This window comes from Aptenodytes patagonicus, chromosome 2 (genome assembly GCF_965638725.1).
Source record: "Aptenodytes patagonicus chromosome 2, bAptPat1.pri.cur, whole genome shotgun sequence".
In the NCBI taxonomy this organism is placed as follows: domain Eukaryota; kingdom Metazoa; phylum Chordata; class Aves; order Sphenisciformes; family Spheniscidae; genus Aptenodytes; species Aptenodytes patagonicus.
Window position 1 is genome coordinate 125,510,087 of NC_134950.1, and position 15,846 is coordinate 125,525,932.

Genomic DNA, 15,846 nt, shown 5'->3' on the forward strand with positions numbered 1-15,846 from the left:
TTGCAAGAGACTTCTCTTGGATTAAAGATCAGAAACAGTGCCTTGTCTTATTTTCTCAGGGTTGTCTTAATCTTGTCTCCAGAGACTAATCACCTGACCAAGTTAGTCTTTCTTTTCCTTTCAGTTCTCTACTCCTACGTGACCTGGAAGAATACATCTAATTTAAACTAGTTGTCTTAAAATAATTACCTGGAATGAAAATGTCCAAGTAACAGTACACTTCTGGTTTTATGTTTTAGCATTCCCATTGTTGGCATAAACTAGATGCTGTTGAACTTGCCAGATCAGACTTTGAAAATACTAACAACTAATTCCATAAAAGATAACAAAAAGCCCTATCTGACTTTCTAGACAAAGCTGGATCACATTGGGTGGTTCATAGATTGTTGCATCAGGTGATTCTTAGATTGGTACATACTCGCATACAGAATTAAACTGAGGATATTTTCCATGAGGCCCTGAATGTACAGTAAAGCCTTTAAATTACATTTTTGCCCACTTTATCAAGCCTGCATTTCTGAAGATTAAAGATGCCTTCTGCCAGAGCATTCCCTGGCTACCTAGTCTGAAACAGCTCAAGCTCTGAAATGGAGCAGTTCCTCAGACCAGAGTGAGGGAAAGGTGTTGTAAAGTCTGTCTAAAATGCTGTATTTAAAAACAAAATACCCATGGCTATTTCCATGGCTTTCAGTATGTAATGTGAAAAATGGAGGTGAGTTTGAGTTAGGTTCTTGGCTGTTAACAACTTGTTGAGCAGCTACAGTCATGTGTAGTGTGTTGGTAGGGGTTTAGATGTCTTGTGTATGTTGCTTAATACTAAAATTCTGGAAATAAAAACTGTGTGCCAAGTTTATTAAAAGAGAAAAAAGTAAATGCTTGATGGTACAGTCACAGAATCACAGGATGGTTGAGGTTGCAAGGGACCTCTGGAGGTCTTGTCCAACCCCCCTGCTCAAGCAGGGCCACCTAGAGCCGGTTGCCCAGGACCATGTCCAGACAGCTTTTGAATGTCTCCAAAGATGGAGACTCCCCAGCCTCCCTGGGCAGCCTGTGCCAGGGCTCGGTCACCCTCATGGTGAAAAAGTGTTTCCTGATGTTCAGAGGGAACCTCCTGTGTTTCAGTTTGTGTCCATAGCCTCTGGTCCTGCCACTGGGCACCACTGAAAAGAGCCCGGGTCTGTTCTTTTTGCACCCTCCCTTCAGGTATTTGTATACATTGGTAAGATCCCCCCTGAGCTTTCTCTTTTCTAGGCTAAATACCCTCACATACCATCATTTTGTTCTAGAATTTTGTAACTAATAAACTAGTATCTTTTTAACCCCTTAGAGCTTCACAGCCTCATTGCATGTTAATGCTGGTTCGCTGTATGACAAAAAGGTGTTGAAAAGATTCAGTTAACTGATGCTATCGAACCTTTTCCATTGGGAACAGTGATCCTTCAGATTTGCCTGCCCTTTATCTTGTTTGGTTTTATGCCCTTTTCTGTAATATTTTGTGAAACTGGGAGCAGTTTGGGAAGGACTTTTCAAGGAAACAATTTTTTCTTTGAGGGGAGAAAAGAGACATGTTCCTTCCAGGTGCATTCTGTGTATTTGCAGAATACTACTGCAGAATATTTTTAAGATACTAGTGTTACAAGGTTATGTTAGAAAGAATTTGGTCTCTATCCAAGGTGTGAATAACTATATGAATGCTTTTTAATGATAACTATCTAATCTTTGTTTTTTCTTTTAAAACTGATTAACGTCACATTCTGTTAGGGGTACTTCTGTGCAGCTCAGATGCATAGATAAAACAGTCTGTTCCCTACAGTGTCATTTCTTACTAGAAGCAGAACAATCACACAACAGTCTGAACCATTTTGAGGGACAAGACAAACCGGGTTCTCTATATGTAGGAAAACATGAGTATGAATTTCTGCGCGAGTCTCTTGTTTGAGTTCATACTAGCTGCTTGCTGGAATTGCACAGAGAATTTAGTCCTGTGGTGCATGGTACAATGAAGGTGTAAACTCCATGTAATAGATGTATTAAAAAAAATTATGTCAGTTTTCAGGCTCTGATGTATGAAATGGGCGAAGGCCTGGTAAAAAAACAAACAAACCAAGAGTTGTCACTTTATGCCTTCACCTGAAGGTAGTGAAATGTAAGCAGTATTCCTCTGATGCATTGCTAATTGGTTTGGTTGAGCCCTAAGTGTGCTGTCTTTTTTTCTCCCCAGCTGAGTATTGAACAGGCCCAGGCTGTGGCAGAGCAGGTTGAGATGAAAGCGAAGGTGGTACAATCTGAAGTCAAAGCAGTGACTACTAGACATAAGAAGGCCTTGGAAGAGCGGGAGTGTGAGCTGCTCTGGAAGGTATGCACCTTACATTTGTGGTTTGAACTGCTGACAAGTGCCTTTTCAAACTGAAAACATGCTTTTTAATGAGTACGTGGCCAGATTCTGATATCCTTCCAACGAACACTGAATTGAAACACTACAGTTTACTGTGAACTCACTTTTCTGTAGGTAGCAGGATGCTGGATTCCGGCCCTGGTTGGTTTTGTGCTGAAGGTATCTCTTAATCTGAGAAACTGGTTGGGTTTTTGTAGGGACTACGGTATCCTCATGCGAGCTCAGCCCCACAAGTAGGGTGGGCACTCCCCCTGCTGGCTCAGCAGCTATGCCTCGCATCTCGGTACTGACCGGAGAAGAGATCGCCATTAAACACCTTGTTTAAAAATGTCTATAAAACCTTTTTAATACGTTGCTGTAGTAGGTATGTAGTATATGGGGTTTCTTACATGATCCACTTCCCATAAACAAAGGAAAGGAGCAAAGCTGTATATGCTGTGTCCTTTTTTAGAAAGACTAGTAGAAATTCTGCAAGACGTAACTTTCATTGTCCCCACACCTAAAAACTTACTTTACCCTCGATCAAGGTAGTGTTCCTCTGATTTTTTTGGGGTTTTTTTACTAGTAGAAGAAATGAATACTCTCTAGCAAGAGCATCTGCACAATCCCAAACTCCTGCACTCACTTCAGCCATGATGCATGTGTGGTATTTTGAGAGGAGGAAAGCAAGTAACAGCGAAGTTTCTTATTCTGGAAAGGTAACTTAGTGGTCATGGCTCTTCTCTGCTTGTTCAGCACAGAGTAGTTTAGATTGGCCCTTTGGGTCCCACTTGTAGAATTGAACAGAAGCCCACTCTCTGCTGTTGGATTAGGTCTTTTAGATCAGTGAGTCAAACTGACTTGTTCTATGACCACGTGATTGCTAAGTATTGGTATAGGGGAGCAAAAATGTGTGGTCAAGATAGGAAAAGTTATAGCAGCATTCTCAATTTACTCCTAAATACGCAGTCGCACCAGATAAAGCGTGGCAGGAAACCAGGTGCTGTGTGGCCACTGCCTATACTAGCAGAGCCAGGCAGGGTGGCATGTACGTGTGGTTGGTGAGGCACATGCTGCCAAGAAGCAGAGCCATCCTGCTAAAGTGCTTCTCCCTGCCTCTTCTCCATCCACACTGACTGGAACAGTAATTTTCTGGTTTAATATCTGTTGCCACCAAAATGACCACTCTGGTAAGAGTTTATTGTATGGAACTACAACTACTCTAGCTACAGTGAGACTAATTCCCTAAAAGAGAGGTTTGTTTTTCTGTAGTTCTTTTATAAGTGTCAGTGGCAAGATTAAAAATGCACTTTATATAGTTACTGTACTTCTAATGCTGCTTTTTCTGAGGTATTTGGATTGAGGGAGATGAGCTCACTTTCCACGGTTAGCCTTCCCCAAGAAGCTTGGCAGCCTTCTCTCTTGAGGTATTCCTAGTACAGGACAAGTAAGAGCTGCCCCTAAGCTATTTGTATCCCAAGAGGCTGCATAAATGCACTTTATTGCACTGAGAGCAAGTTTTCTACAGATTATAAAACATTATTTTAAGAAGGAAACTTGGTGGTGGTGGTAAATCATTCTAGCAAAAAATGCTGAGTGTATTAAGCCCTCATGTGAAGCATGTTAGTGAATAATTTTGGGTACCAAAGCTGAGGCCAAGGATTAAGCTGAGACCTAAGATTAGTAACCTCTTTTGGAAATCTATTGGAGGAAGCATCTCTGACTCTTTTTTTTTTTTTTTTTTACCAGTCTGGTAAAACCTGCATGCCTTAACTTTAAATGAAATAGCCTATTTGTACATCTGTTATCTAGTCAGTGTATAACCAAGGAGTCTTCAGCCAGTGAGTTGTCCCTCGTTAAAATACATTGCTGGTATTGTTCTGCAGCCAAGCAGGTATTCAGACACAAGAACATGTATTTTTGCAACAATAAAGCAATTACATGTTTCGTTAGTTTTACAAGGCAGGTGTCTTTGCCAGCTGGTCTAAAGTGATTTTTCACGAGTATATATAAACACAGGCTTATATAAAATATTCGCAAATGAGCCATTTTTGCTTGAGCTTAAGTCCCCCAAGCAGGGACTGGCAGCAACCTTCTGTGTCATTTGAAGTGACATTATAAAGCATCGTTGTAAAGCACTAGCTCGGCATGACTGCCAGTATTTGCAAGAAAATATTAAAATAATTGGACCCTAAAAATCCCTGGAGATAGATGTCTAGTATTATCCAGTCACATGAAAACAGTTTTGGCAGGCAGGGGAATGACAAGAGCCCATGTGCATTACCTGATGCTGACTCCTAGCTTCAGCTTTGTGTGATAACAGCCTACCTTCTGAAATTGGTCTCGATTCTGGTTAGAGAAGCCTAAGCCTCTGCTCTTTCTTGAGAGTCTGAGTAACCTCTGTCCTCCCTGGAGTCTAAATAAGATGTACCTTCGGATGATCTGTCAAGTACCTTGCAACTAGAAAATAGAATAGCATTTGAGGAAGCAAATTGTTATTAGTAAGCAAGTGACTCTTCCTTTCAAATGGCACTCTGATGCAGCAGATCTGCAGAGTAAGAATGTATGACTTTTGGCTGGAGGATGGGAGAGAATAATAATCCTGAATTGGGATAAATAATTACTTTTCCTCATTTCTGCTTCTCTACATCACAGCTTTTAGAGGCTTGTTCTGCAGTTCTGTGTCAACATGCTGCAACAACTGCACAACCAGTTTTTATGTAGAAGAGCGACATTAGGAAATGTTTCTGTGTTACTGGTTGCCTTTCCTGATGTAAGTGTGCTTTTTCTCTCCCTCCCTGTGCCCCCCAAGGTGGAAAAGATTCGTCAAGTCAAGGCTAAGTCACTCTACTTGCAAGTTGAAAAGTTACGTCAGAACCTAAATAAGCTGGACAACACCATTAGTGCTGTTCAGCAGGTCCTGGAGGAGGGTCGTACCATGGATATTCTTCTGGCTCGGGACCGCATGCTGGCTCAGGTGCAGGAGCTGAAGAATGTGAGAGGCCTTCTCCAGCCACAGGAAGATGACAGGATCATGTTCACTCCCCCTGACCAGGCACTGTATATGGCCATTAAATCAATGGGCTTTGTCAGCAGTGGGGCTTTTGCTCCTCTGACCAAAGCCACTGGGGAAGGCCTCAAGCGTGCGCTGCAGGGCAAAGTGGCCTCTTTCACAGTGATAGGCTATGACCACGATGGTGAGCCTCGCCTTTCAGGAGGTGACATGATCTCTGCAGTGGTGATGGGCCCGGATGGAAACCTTTTTGGGGCAGACGTCAGCGATCAGCAGAACGGGACCTACCTCGTCAGCTATCGTCCACAGCTAGAGGGAGAGCACCTGGTATCTGTGATGATGTGCAACCAACACATTGAGAACAGCCCCTTCAAAGTTGTGGTGAAATCTGGGCGCAGCTACATAGGCATAGGGCTGCCGGGGCTCTCCTTTGGCAGTGAGGGAGACAGCGATGGCAAACTCTGCCGCCCCTGGGGGGTTAGCGTAGACAAAGAAGGCTACATCATTGTTGCTGACCGCAGTAATAACCGCATCCAGGTGTTCAAACCATGCGGGACCTTCCATCACAAGTTTGGCACACTGGGCTCCCGGCCGGGCCAGTTCGATCGCCCTGCCGGCGTGGCCTGTGACATCTCACGTAGGATCGTTGTGGCTGACAAGGACAATCATCGCATCCAGATCTTCACGTTCGAGGGGCAGTTCATTCTGAAGTTTGGGGAGAAAGGAACAAAGAACGGGCAATTCAACTACCCGTGGGATGTGGCTGTCAACACAGAGGGCAAGATCCTGGTCTCTGACACAAGGAACCATCGCGTTCAGCTGTTTGGGCCCGACGGTGTGTTTCTTAACAAGTATGGCTTCGAAGGGGCACTCTGGAAGCACTTTGATTCCCCCAGAGGTGTGACTTTCAATCATGAGGGCCACTTGGTAGTGACAGACTTCAACAACCATCGCCTTCTGGTCATCCATCCAGATTGCCAGTCAGCACGTTTTCTGGGCTCGGAGGGCACCGGGAACGGCCAGTTCCTGCGCCCGCAGGGAGTGGCGGTGGATCAAGAGGGGCGCATCATCGTGGCCGATTCCAGGAACCACCGGGTGCAGATATTCGAGTCAAATGGTAGCTTTTTATGCAAGTTTGGCACTCAGGGAAGCGGCTTTGGTCAGATGGACCGTCCTTCAGGTATAGCCGTCACCCCTGATGGCATGATTGTTGTGGTCGACTTCGGAAACAATCGAATTCTCGTCTTCTAATCTGTGTTTGAATTAGGAAGAAACTGTCTCAGGGAAATTCTTCTAAGAGAAAATGAAAAAATACAACGTTAATTCAAACCTACCTCATCTTTAATTTTTTTACAGATGAATGTACTTATCTTTTCTGCAGGGAGTGAGCCTGTAAAGTTAAATTCTATCTACCTCATTGTCCTCCCTTCCCTCCCCGGTTTCTCGCCCCCTCCCCATCCCCACACACTCACAGTTTGGAACATTTTACCTCTCCCCCGATGGGGTTTCATGCACAAACAAGTGTTGCTGTGCACATTAGGTGGTTTGTGTGGCGAGTTCTGTAGACTAAGCCAAAAAAGGCTCTGTGTAACTTTTTTAATGGAGAAAATGGTAGTAGGCGTTTGTAGAGAATTTGTGTTCTTGACCATACTGCAGTTCTGTGGGTGGGGACATGGGAGGGGGGACTTTTGTTTTTTTTTGAATTGCTGCTGCAGCAGAGAACTTTTTCCTGTTCTCCTTTTTATACCTCAGTGTGTTTGATTTACTGGTGAGCACAGCGTCTCGTTCCCAGATGACTTTGAACGTTTTGCGAAAGTGAGTGGGATTCACTCGCCGGGAAGAGCAAGTTTGCATCTTTTTGGCATTTCTGTGTATTTTTTTCTGAAACACAGTAATCCAACAGCACAAAGTGAAGCTGATGAAAATGCACAAAAATTCTTTAAGTTTAAACCAAATTGTTCATTTTAGTGGCTTAGTGCGGTCATTGTAAAGTTTAGATAAAAAGCAAGGCTTCCTTTAATGTATCCTGTCATTGAGTATTTCTTTTTACCCTTTCACCTGAAAGCTAAATTAGTTTTAAAAAAAGTTACTGTTTCTTTTATCAGTGCGCCTAATCTGGATAACAGAAGAGGTTACAATGAGCATTGAAACAGGGAAAATCAAACCCTTTTGATTTACTTTCGTGTGAAATGACTAGGTTTTTTTTCCCCTCCCCATAGAGAGACTTTAAGGGAATAACGTTTGATGGATTTGTTAGAACAGAAGTGGTACCTTTTTCCAAAAGTAAGAAATAAGCACAGCTTTGGAGATTCAGGGTGCGTTTTGGAGAAGTCAACAGGTTTTTTGTGTTTAAAGAGGATTGCAATAACTCTCAGTGACAAAAATATTTTTTTTTCATCTTCTGGCTTCCCCAAAGAGCTGGACTGAAAAATTTGGGAAGGTTTACTGTAGTTTTTAGGGTGGGGTGGGCCTGTGGCTCCGTGTATCTCTTGCTACAGATCCAAGTGAAAAGTTACCAGTACCAGCATAAGGCAAACTGCATCAAGATGAAACTTTGCTGCTTTTTTCCAGGGCAGTACCAAAGAATTCTGTGTAAAATAAATGTATATGATCCTTAAAAGCTTGGAGGCAGGGGGAAGTTAGCCCTTTCAGGGATATTAAAAAAAAAAAAAGCTTTTCTGAGAGGTGGAAACTTTTTGGGAGAATAGAGAGATCTCTAACAAAATGTGACTTTGAGTCCCTGGAAGCATTTGGTTTTATTCTTCAATTTCTGGCATTCCAGTTTAGCTGTTAATGCAGATATGGTCTCTACAGAGCTGTTGCTTCACCCTCTGGATAAGGCCTTTGGTGGCAAACAAGAATGGTTAAAGTAGGGAACCAGAGGGCTTTTCTGTCTCTCCGTGATGGAAAAATTCATGTATCGGTACTCTTAGGCTTGGAGATGCCATGGGATTTACCTTACTGTTTGCAAGAGGAGATCTCTGAAACATAAACATGGTCGTTATCAAAAAGTCTGAAGAGCCTTAACCATCCTCCAAGGAAAGGGTTCATCTCTCTGCCAGCCACCATGCACAAAAGTGACCTGAGATTGAGAGGCTCTCTACAAGTTTGTGAGAAATCACAAGGTGCACTTTCCTTCTTGCTGCTCTTCCCCTCCAAGGAATGTTAACTTTCTGGGTTTTGTAGAAATCCTGATGATGTGTGCAGACAGATAGCTGCCACTTAGAGGAGGCTTAAACTAAAGGACCAGAAAGAGACAGACAGATTCATGAGATGGCAAAACCTCTTTTGAAAGAAGGGTGAGGAAAAACACCTAAATTAAGATAAAATAACTGTGCTGCCTTTCAGCCAAAGCCTCAAGGAAGCAAACTCTTCAAAGCAGTGTGTTTCAGTTAGGCTTAATCTTAGGGTAGCATGGTTTAAAAATAGTCGTGAAAGGATAATCTTTTATACAGATGTCTGTCACTAAATTTGTGTGGTCACTCAAAATATGGGTATGAGAGAAAGCTAGTTTACCTTCTGCTTTTTCAAGTTCTGCTTGTGTACGTGTCTCCCTTCTTGGGGGTGGCCTTACAGTTGTGACAGATGTCCATGTTTGTCTTGTATTATTCAGTCCAAGAATTATTTGCAACTTGGGCTGTGAAAACTAATAGTCTGCAAGATATAGATACCAAAGAAAACTGGTTTTAAAAGCTTTAATGTTTAGTTTGCAGTGTCCTTGCATTTATCCTATCATGTCTTAAAAATGCCAGGTCTCTTAATACCTTGACCGGAGTGGCTGATGGTGTTGGAGTATGCTAGAAATGCTCTCGTGCTTTAATGCTTGTTGGGTCCTCCCCTTCTCTAGGACTAGAAGGGAGTTGTTTTCCAGGCATTAAAAAAAAAGTTAAGTGTGCATTCAGGATTGTTTTGAACTGCAGAAACCTTTTTGCCCCTCTCCAGCCTGCACCGTGTAGAAGGTGACGGAGACTGAAGTTGCCCTTTGCTATTGTGTGTGGAGCCATTGCACAAACCCCCAGTCCAGCTCTGTCAGGAAGAGGAACGACTTTAACTCTTTCTAAGTTGCCGTCTAATTCAGTGGGATTTGCTTACAAACCAAACCTCAAGTGTTTGACCTCACGTGTTGGGGAGCTTTTTCGTTTCAAAAACACTACTATTTAGCTACCCAAAATAATTCCGTATCTTTGTCATAGATAGTGCTAAGCACACTTGGTCTCATTGAAAAGTGGTAGTGTAGCTTATAAAATGGAGCGTTTTATATGCAATGAAAATAAGTAGCGATAATATACAATGCCAACATCAGATGCCCCATAGGGGCTTTTAAAAAGTAATACTTAAACGAGATTCAAACTTCGCTCTGTTTTCCCATGCATGTTCTCAGGTTAATGCCCCAGTATCATAATACACATGGTGCAGAGAGAAAAAGCAAGGCTTTGAAGCTGGATTGCAAACTGAACAAGCATTCAGAGTAATCTTCTGAACTAGTGGAAATGGCCTGGAGGAGGGTGAGGTGAGCTTGTGCCTCTTTCTCTTAGCTCTGACATTGGGGAACAACAGATGTGGGTGACAGGCCTGTCCACTAGAACTCCCAAAGGAATTTCACTGTGCCAGGTTAAACCAGTGGCTCTCGGTAAACTTTTTGCTTGACAAAATGTTACCAGCAGTCAGTATGGCTGTTTTGGGTTCGGCCTATGAAGCAATCTTGTCCTTTCTCAGAACTATTTAAGCAGGAACTTCAGTAGCAAACTGAAGCAGACTCAGTACTTGATAATGCAGGTCCTTCAGATAATTCACTCCTTTTTATTTAGTACCTTTTAAATGTAACTTATTTAAGGAAGCCCATGAACCTTAAACTTGTAAAGAAAGCAAGGGAAGGATGACAACACCTGAAAACTAATGCATGTTGGGACCAGATGTAACCACGTTGGGAGAAAGAAGAACAAGGCATTTGGATGTGGCATTCCTTTGGAATTGCAGGAAAATGGGCCCAGTCTGTTATGTTACAGTTGAACCAAAATTAATTTCTGAAGAGAGCAGGCTTATAGGCTTATCTTGCCATAACTTTGATCTTAAGATTTCTTTGTTCAGTTCTGGTTTAAAAAAAAAAAATTGTGCCAAAGTGTTTTGTTTGTTTTTTTTAAAAGGAGTGTAAGCCAAATGGTGCCAAAAGGTAATAGGGTATTTAAAAGTAGAGATATTTAGACAAACAGTTAGGAGCTGTATAAAAAATGAACACTGGTACTTGCGTTAGACAAATATTGTACCTTTGGTCTTTGAGTCCTTGGGAGTTTGAAACTGAGTTTGCTGTGGTACAAACTGGAGATGCCACTAGCTTTTTCTTGAAGTTCTACCTCACTTTGCAGAAGTAAATCATCTACCTCAATTTAGCATCAGACAGGTTTGAGAAATAATTGAGAATCTGCCTGGGGGAAGGATTCATCCTGCCTGTTGGACAAGCATTTTAATTGAAACAGAGATACTAAGTGTGTACAATGTGGTGAGTGCTTGCTTTTGTTTGCTTTTGGTTTTGCTGCCTGCCCATGGAAATACTAAGCTGCCCTTGCTAGAGAATCTGTAAATAAAACCAAATGTTCAGGCAAACTGGACTGAGATACCTGAAACACTTTTGAGATTGTTCCGTTTTCACTACGAAGTATGGAAATGTAAACTTTTTTCAGTATTATGACACTACTAGCTGACATGACATACTTCATGTTCATTTGCAGTGTTCTTATGTCCGTAAGACCTTTAGGTCTTCTCTCTACAAGAGAAAAACTTTTATGCATGCCTACAAATATGTCCTGGTTGGAAAGACTGATTGTTATGATTGCTGTAAACACAATGCTATACCAAATGCTTGAAGGGAATAAGATCCTGATTTTTTTTGACTTGGTGATTGTATTAGTAGCTTTCTTGACTCAATGGGATTTTTTCCACCATGACAAAGCAACCAAGTTCCTATTCCTGGAGGGCAGTTTAGGTTCAGACATTCTCAGGAGAGGCAGTTTAAAACCAGTATGTTGGGGTTTTATGCAACTTTAATGGTGACATGCAACATGCCCCTTGTTTTACCTGTGGAGTAAAGTTGCAGAAGCACATTTTCAGATTACTATATTGAAAAAAATCTTTTTTCCTCCCCTGCTCATATTAGGGGGTGACAGAAGTGGGTACAGGAGACCCCTAATAACAATAGGCTGTGTTGGGTTTGGTAAATGTTATGGTGGAAAACGTACATTGATGTCTCTAAGTGATCTTACGGGTTAACGAGCCAGACTGGCATCTTTTTCCATCATTGTTTAACCAATAATGGTTCTAAAAATGCTTTGTGTACCTGCATGGTCTTAGACCTTCTATTAATGATTGTATCAACTTACAAACTCAGGTAGATAATTTTTTTAAGCTCTTTTCATAGAGCCTTACTGACTGAATGTTAAGTGTCTGTGTAGTGATGTAGTTAAGTAACTTCCTTTTGAACTACCAGACTAGTTTAAAAAAAAAAAAGTCCTTTTATAGGTTTGTAGAGTACTTTTCAGACAATGTAGTAGTTTTTCCTTCAGAGGGAGAGATGTCTGTTTCTGGGTTTTGTTTTTAGTTTCTTTTCTAAAATGACTAAAAAGTTTTTAACTAGTTTGTAAGGTGTGCTTAGTCACCTGAGTTGGTGGGGGTTTCTTACTGTATGTGACTCTTGTTTGTACTGTGCATTACCTGTCATGCGCTGCTTGGTTCGTGCACAATTCGTTGGGAGTAGTGAGGGTGTTGAACACACGCCTGCAACTTAAGTCGAGGAGAAATTGGAAGTCTTGAACAAAATGAAGGTCGTCCACATGAAACCCCAATGTCACAAACGTGCATTTTTTTTTTTTTCCCCCTCATTCAATTGATTGTAGCTGTATGGCCCTGTCTTAAAACTTCATTACCAGTGTATAAGTAGCGTTGCCTCAGTGCAGGTTTGCATCAGGATCCAGAATGATTTTGTCAGTCCTTGGATGTTGGGCATCTTGAGTCGTTTGGTTTTGGAGTTTCCTCTTCTGTTGCAGTTGTTTCTCTTCTACTTTAGTGATTAATCATGCTGCTCCCCTAATAATAATAAAAATGTCTCAGCAGGACAGACAGTGCTCTGCTTTTAATGAGCTGCCCAGAGCTTTTATATCTAATTGATAATGAAACAGGCTGTGACAAGAACTTCCATGCTCCAAAAAGGGCATCACATTTCTACTTGGACAAAAAGTGACATTTTTAGATGTCAGATGTCGAGTACTGCAGAGAAGAAAGCATGACAGGTTATGTGCAAACTTTTACGTAGAATAAGTGAGCAAAATGTTAGAACCCTTGTGTTAATGGAGGCTTCTGAATGTATCTTTGTGGTCCATAGGGAAGGCTGAAGGATGTAGCAAGGAGACGATGTATCAGCTACTGGCAGCCTTAAAACAAAGTCAGTGTCTCTCTGGACTTTAAAATGTTCCTATGCAGTTAATTTTATTTTTGTTTAATCAAATAAATGTGAGGAGTTTTTTTTTTCATGGCAAATCTGTCTATGTGTGTTTCTGTATTACCCAGCCAAAGCCTCCTCTTCTGTTGGGATGCAAAAAAGCTCTTGCCTGAATTTGAACCTGGGCTGCCTCCAGGTGATGACTACTGAAAACTTTAACCACAGGCACCTGCTTTGAAAGGAGAGATGAGAAATGTTGGGGTGCGATGGAGGGAAGTGTGGTTTAAAACAAAAAAAGTAGTTTTGATGCAGTGTCAAACTCCTACTTGTCTGGTCTATTAAAAAAAACAGCCTCACTGTCATGATTGGAGGAAATGGCTTTGATACTGGACTCACTCCATGCAGTTTTTCCCGGAAGTTTCTGGTTTAACCTTGTTGGGTCCACTTCCAGGTTTCCATTTCTTCACCTTTGCAACTGTGAAAGTAATGCTAAAGCAACTGAGGGAAAAGGCAAAAGCAGACTGTGACTCTAGGGCAATGCCAGCGAGGGAGACAGGTTCTTGACTGCTCCCTTCGTTGATGTGTTTTGATATTTATTTTTCCCCTCTGTTAATGGTAAAACGATGAAACCCAACCACTGCTCACCCCTCTCTTCAAGTAGCAGTACAGGCAGGAGGGAAAAATCCCAGAGCTGCTCTGGTCAATGCAGCTGCCTTAGGGCAGAAGAGCAGGCATTGTTAGGGGAAGAGTGGGGGGCTGAATGCTTCTGCTCACATGCAAATGCAGCTGTGATTGATAAGATGTGCGGTAGCTGGGGAACAACAACTGCATCCTTGATCGAGGGGAGCGTTGGGTGCCTCCGGGTGGAGCTGGGCACTGCTGAAGCAAGGCATTAGCATCTTTTGCATGTGAATGTCCCACATTCCTGGGGGGTGGGGAAGGGCAGAGAAGAATCTCCTCTATTCAGGGCCCGGGACCACACAGCAAGCATCTTTAACCTTTTTTGTATTTAATCAGTCAATCTGCTGTGACTTGAGGGATGTATCAGCTCCTGTTCTCCCTTCTTTCAGAAAGGTGATCTCTACACCCTGTTTCCTGATTTTTTTTTTTTTTTTTTTATTCTTAATACTTCTAAACAGCTTGCCCCTACCTGAGGACAGAGTGGGTGTCACCTCCTACAGCAATAGAAAAGTTATTGAAGAAGTCGGCTCCTTGGTCATTACTCTGAAAGCCTTGAAAAGGAGCAAAGCCAGTTGTCTAGCAGAAGAGGGATAGTAGCAGTTCTCAAGCTTTCTGCTGTACTGCTTCATGATGGCTAGCTTCCTCCTGAGGGGACACATGCTTGTATGCATTCTACAACTTGTTTAATAAACTTACTGTTGTTCTTCTGTCAGTTGTGGCTTGTTTGTTCAAGATCTTGGGGGCAAACCCAGGATATCTGCACTACCTAATGCTCAAGTTACTGAGAGCAGGACCTGCATCTCAGGTGCCCCCTTGAAAGTGTGACCTTCCTGGTGGGGACTGGAGGCAAAGTACAATGCCAGCAGCACAGGGAGATAAGGTGTTATCCCAGCTCTACCCTAGAGATTATCTGGGCAAAGTCTCAGACTAGCTGAAATAACACAAAACCGCCAGGGAGGGGAAGTGAGGGGAGCTGGGCTGGATGCTGGGCTCTGATTATCTTATGCCTGTCTTAAGTCCCAAGGCAGGATGGCTCACCTCTTCTCCTATGCTCACAATAAGTAACCAGAGGGTCCTTGCTTACGCTGCTATCTTAAAACCTCTTGGTTTGAAGAAACTTTTTGAAAGAAAGAGGTATTCCTCTAAAGTGGAAACTGTGTTAAAAAAAAAAAAAACCACCACCAAAAAACCAACCTCCATCCAGCTAAAGCAATAGCATTCCCAGCACTGATCCTGTCAGAGCACCCACTGCCTCTTGCAACTATTGCCCTACACCCCCACCTTGCTGCACTGACCAAGGTTCAGCAGCTGTACTGGGTTTTGTCCTTGCTGACCAGGCAGCTCTTAGACCTTTCCTGTTTTGGCAAACTGCCTTTTGGCTCTTGCCACCCATTGAGCCCATGAGGCAGGAGAAGCAGGCAGAGCCCCTCTAGTTCATAGCAGAGAAGCACTGCAGCCTGCAAGCAGCAGAAGGGACCACTTACCAACCTGCTGTCACACCCACCCACCATGTAGGGTATTACAAGGCAACAGATACACCCTGGTCACAAGACTCACCACCAGCTCGCTCTCCCTCACTCTGAAACTGCCATCTCAACCACACGAATTCAAAAGGGGCACAGACTGCCTTTTTTTGCAAGGGTGGCTTGTACTAACACTATACAAACTAATGACAAGTCACTACTGCTTGGCAGCATACTGCAGTGCCATGTTGAGGGCTGTCAGGGGCCTTAGTATGTCCTTGCACCACAACCTCTTAGATCCTGTGACCTAACTCTTTCAGGCCAGCAGCACAGCTGCTAGTTTTAAGGAAGAAGGAAAGATTATTTGAAAGACACTGCTAACACTGGGCACTAGGGCCTTGCCCTGTCAACACAAGCTGTGCTAGTTGCACTTAAAATAACCTTAATAAGGTAACAACAGGAAATTTGGGCAGGGAGACACCACCACCCCCCCCCACCCCCCCCACCATCTCTGTGCCTGAAGGGGCAGCTTCAACTGCAGCAAGGACCAAACTCCCAGCTGCTGCAGGGTAGGGGACTGCAGCTACATCAACATAGCAAAGTTGGGCAAAAGCCTCTTCTTCAAGGAATGCAAAACTATAGCTTATATGTGTCAAAACACAGCAGCCATAGACCCTACACTGCACAACAGCTCAACTGCTATTTCAGCAGGGCTTTAATTGTATTCCCCTTGCAGTCACTTCCCTCCCCTATAGTCTCTTCCAAAAGAGCTGAATTACACACTTTGTTAACCACTTTTTGGTAAGTAAGTAAACTGCCACTCACATTCAAAATGGATACCAACCTCTCTTCCTTTATGAAATAACCTTTACAAACAGCCCCGGCC

The 15,846-nt window shown here is 42.8% G+C and overlaps 1 protein-coding gene across 1 annotated transcript in view; it reads left to right on the forward strand.

Annotated features, from left to right (window-relative positions):
* Window positions 1-6,670, forward strand: part of TRIM71 (tripartite motif containing 71) — a 57,773-nt gene extending 51,103 nt beyond the window's left edge. The window contains exons 3-4 of the mRNA XM_076332315.1: window positions 2,222-2,356; window positions 5,187-6,670. Coding sequence (XP_076188430.1) covers window positions 2,222-2,356; window positions 5,187-6,638 — 1,587 coding nt within the window. The 3' untranslated portion in view covers window positions 6,639-6,670. The remainder of the gene's footprint in view (window positions 1-2,221; window positions 2,357-5,186) is intronic.
* The last annotated feature ends 9,176 nt before the right edge of the window (window positions 6,671-15,846 follow it).